Below are 2,500 nucleotides of genomic sequence, written 5' to 3' on the forward strand. Positions count from 1 at the left end.
GAGGCACTGCAGGGAGTCTCGATGATGGAGAGGGTATGCACTGGCAGTACATACATGCATTTATTTACATATATATATATGTGTGTGTGTGTGTCATGTGAGTAGTGATGATAGATTTCCTGGCAAAGGGTACTACAATTAACGGAGCTTACTACGCTTCGCTTCGCATGCTACGGCAGGCTTCCTCACCTTCCTTATTCCCCTGACCTTGTATTATGTCTTTCACGTTTTTCCGCCCATCAAGTAATTTTGAAGGGCAAACGTTTCCAAGATGATGAAGCACTGATTTCTAAAGTCACTTCATGGTTTCAAACACAGCCTGTGGACCGGATTTTATCAGAAAATATGTTATGAGTTAAGGACTGGAAATCAACACATAACCCATAGAGATGTGTATCTTTATGCATGTGTGTGTGTGTGCGTATGTGGTTGTATCTATTTTCTTTTGTTTTATTTTTTTTTGTGTGTGTGTGCGTGCATGTACATATAGCATACGGTTATATTTAAATGAAAACAATAGCTAACCAGCCGTTGCGGCCAGCATGCAAGCCGGGCCCTCGGTTCCGTCTCAAACCGCCCCTCTTGCAGACGCCAACACGGAGGAGGTCATTGACTACGAGTGGGCGAGCGACAGTCCCATCGACCTGCCTGATCAGCTGGAGATCGCCCAATTTGACCTTCTGAACTACACTTGCAAGGATACAACCCAAGTCTTCACTACAGGTCAGCTGAGTATATTGCTGGTTCTAAGTAGGGCATATCTTATTCTATTTTGCAGGCACAGTGTTACGAAAAAATAAGAGAAAAGTAGTCTCTCTCGATATAATCTGGTAAATACCCTGGTACTTAACAACAGGTAACTTCAGCGGTTTGTTGGTCTACTTCAACTTGCGTCGCCAAAACGGCTACCACGTCCTGCAGACCTACGTGCCCACCATCCTCATCGTGTCCATCTCGTGGGTGTCCTTCTGGCTGGACCCGAACGCCGTGCCCGGGCGAGTGTCCCTCGGCGTCACCACTCTGCTCACCCTCACCACCCTCGCCTCGGGCATCAGGGCATCCTTGCCGCCTGTGTCCTATGTCAAGGTTGGTGCTAAAAGTGAGGCTTACAGTATCGGATTATATATGTATGTAGTCATTGGGTGTTGCCGACATTTACCGTGTCAATACCCGTGTTTAGTGATGGCGGATGCATCTCTGAGCTAGCACAATGCATACACAAAATCCACTTGCTGCTCCACAGGCCATCGATGTGTGGATCGGTACTTGTATGATCATGGTATTTGGAGCGCTGCTGGAGTTCACGCTGGTCAACTGGCTCGCCAACAAGAAGGTCATCGAACATTCCCAAACCATGTTCAAGATACCCAGACTGGTAAGTGAAGAACAGAATCTCATGTGGTTGGCCTGAGATGCCCCGTCTGCAGTCATTGGCAAAGCCGTTCCATTTCATAGCAAGCTCTCGCAATATGACGGGATTTTGGTGACTATGGTGATGTTATCAACGTTATCATCATTTTCGGCCTCATCACCATCATCATCACATCATCATCACCATCCTCCTCCTCCTACTCTTCATCGTCATCATCATCACCACTCTTATCACTATCGTCATTATCATCGTCGTCATTATTATCATCATCGTTGGTTATTATATGTTATTATTATTATTATTATCATTATCACTATCGTTATTATCATTATTATTATTATTATTATTATTATTATTATTATTATTATTATTATTATTATTATTATTATCATCATCATCATTATTATTACTGTTATTATTATCATAATTATTATCATAATTACTGTTATTATCATTATCATTATTACCATTATTATTATCATCACCATCATTGTTATTATTATTATTACAATTATTGCTGTTGTTTTCATATTTCCATCATTATTTTTGTTGTTCCTATAATTTTTGTTATTCCAATTGTTATTACTGTTATTAATATTGATGTTATTGATATCATGATTATTACTATTATTATTACTATCATAATTACTGATATTATTATTATTACTATTACTACTACTACTACTACTACTACCATCATTATTATTATTATCATCATCATTATTATTACTAATAGCAGTAGTACTATTATGATCATTATCGTTATTTTTATCTTTTTTTGTAATGGTGATGATAATAATAATATTGATAATAATAATAATAGCAGTGATAATAACATTCATAATGAGAATGATGATGATGATAATGATAATAATGATAATGACAATGACAGAAATAGTGATCATAATGATATTGATTATAATAATGATAACTGATAATGATAGTAATAAGGATAATAATAAAAATGATAGTGATGATGGTAGTGACAATGGCAATGACAATCATCATCATTCCCATAACTATTATTCTTATCGTTAGTTTTGTTATTATTATTATTATCATGGGTTCTTTTGTCCTTAAGTTCTTTAAAACTCAAGTTGCAAGTGAGCTTCATTCAGGCTAAGTAAC

General features: G+C 37.5%; 1 protein-coding gene across 1 annotated transcript; it reads left to right on the forward strand.

The window, feature by feature from the left end:
* Positions 1 to 588: 588 nt before the first annotated feature.
* LOC113811165 (glutamate-gated chloride channel alpha) lies at positions 589 to 1,426 on the forward strand (the record flags this gene model as incomplete). Its single annotated transcript, XM_070120274.1, is given in 3 exon segments — positions 589 to 723; positions 857 to 1,086; positions 1,244 to 1,426. Coding segments are annotated over 3 exon segments (533 nt in total), but the record flags the coding sequence as incomplete, so codon positions are not given.
* Positions 1,427 to 2,500: the final 1,074 nt, after the last annotated feature.

This window comes from Penaeus vannamei, unplaced genomic scaffold (genome assembly GCF_042767895.1).
Source record: "Penaeus vannamei isolate JL-2024 unplaced genomic scaffold, ASM4276789v1 unanchor4172, whole genome shotgun sequence".
Taxonomy (NCBI): domain Eukaryota; kingdom Metazoa; phylum Arthropoda; class Malacostraca; order Decapoda; family Penaeidae; genus Penaeus; species Penaeus vannamei.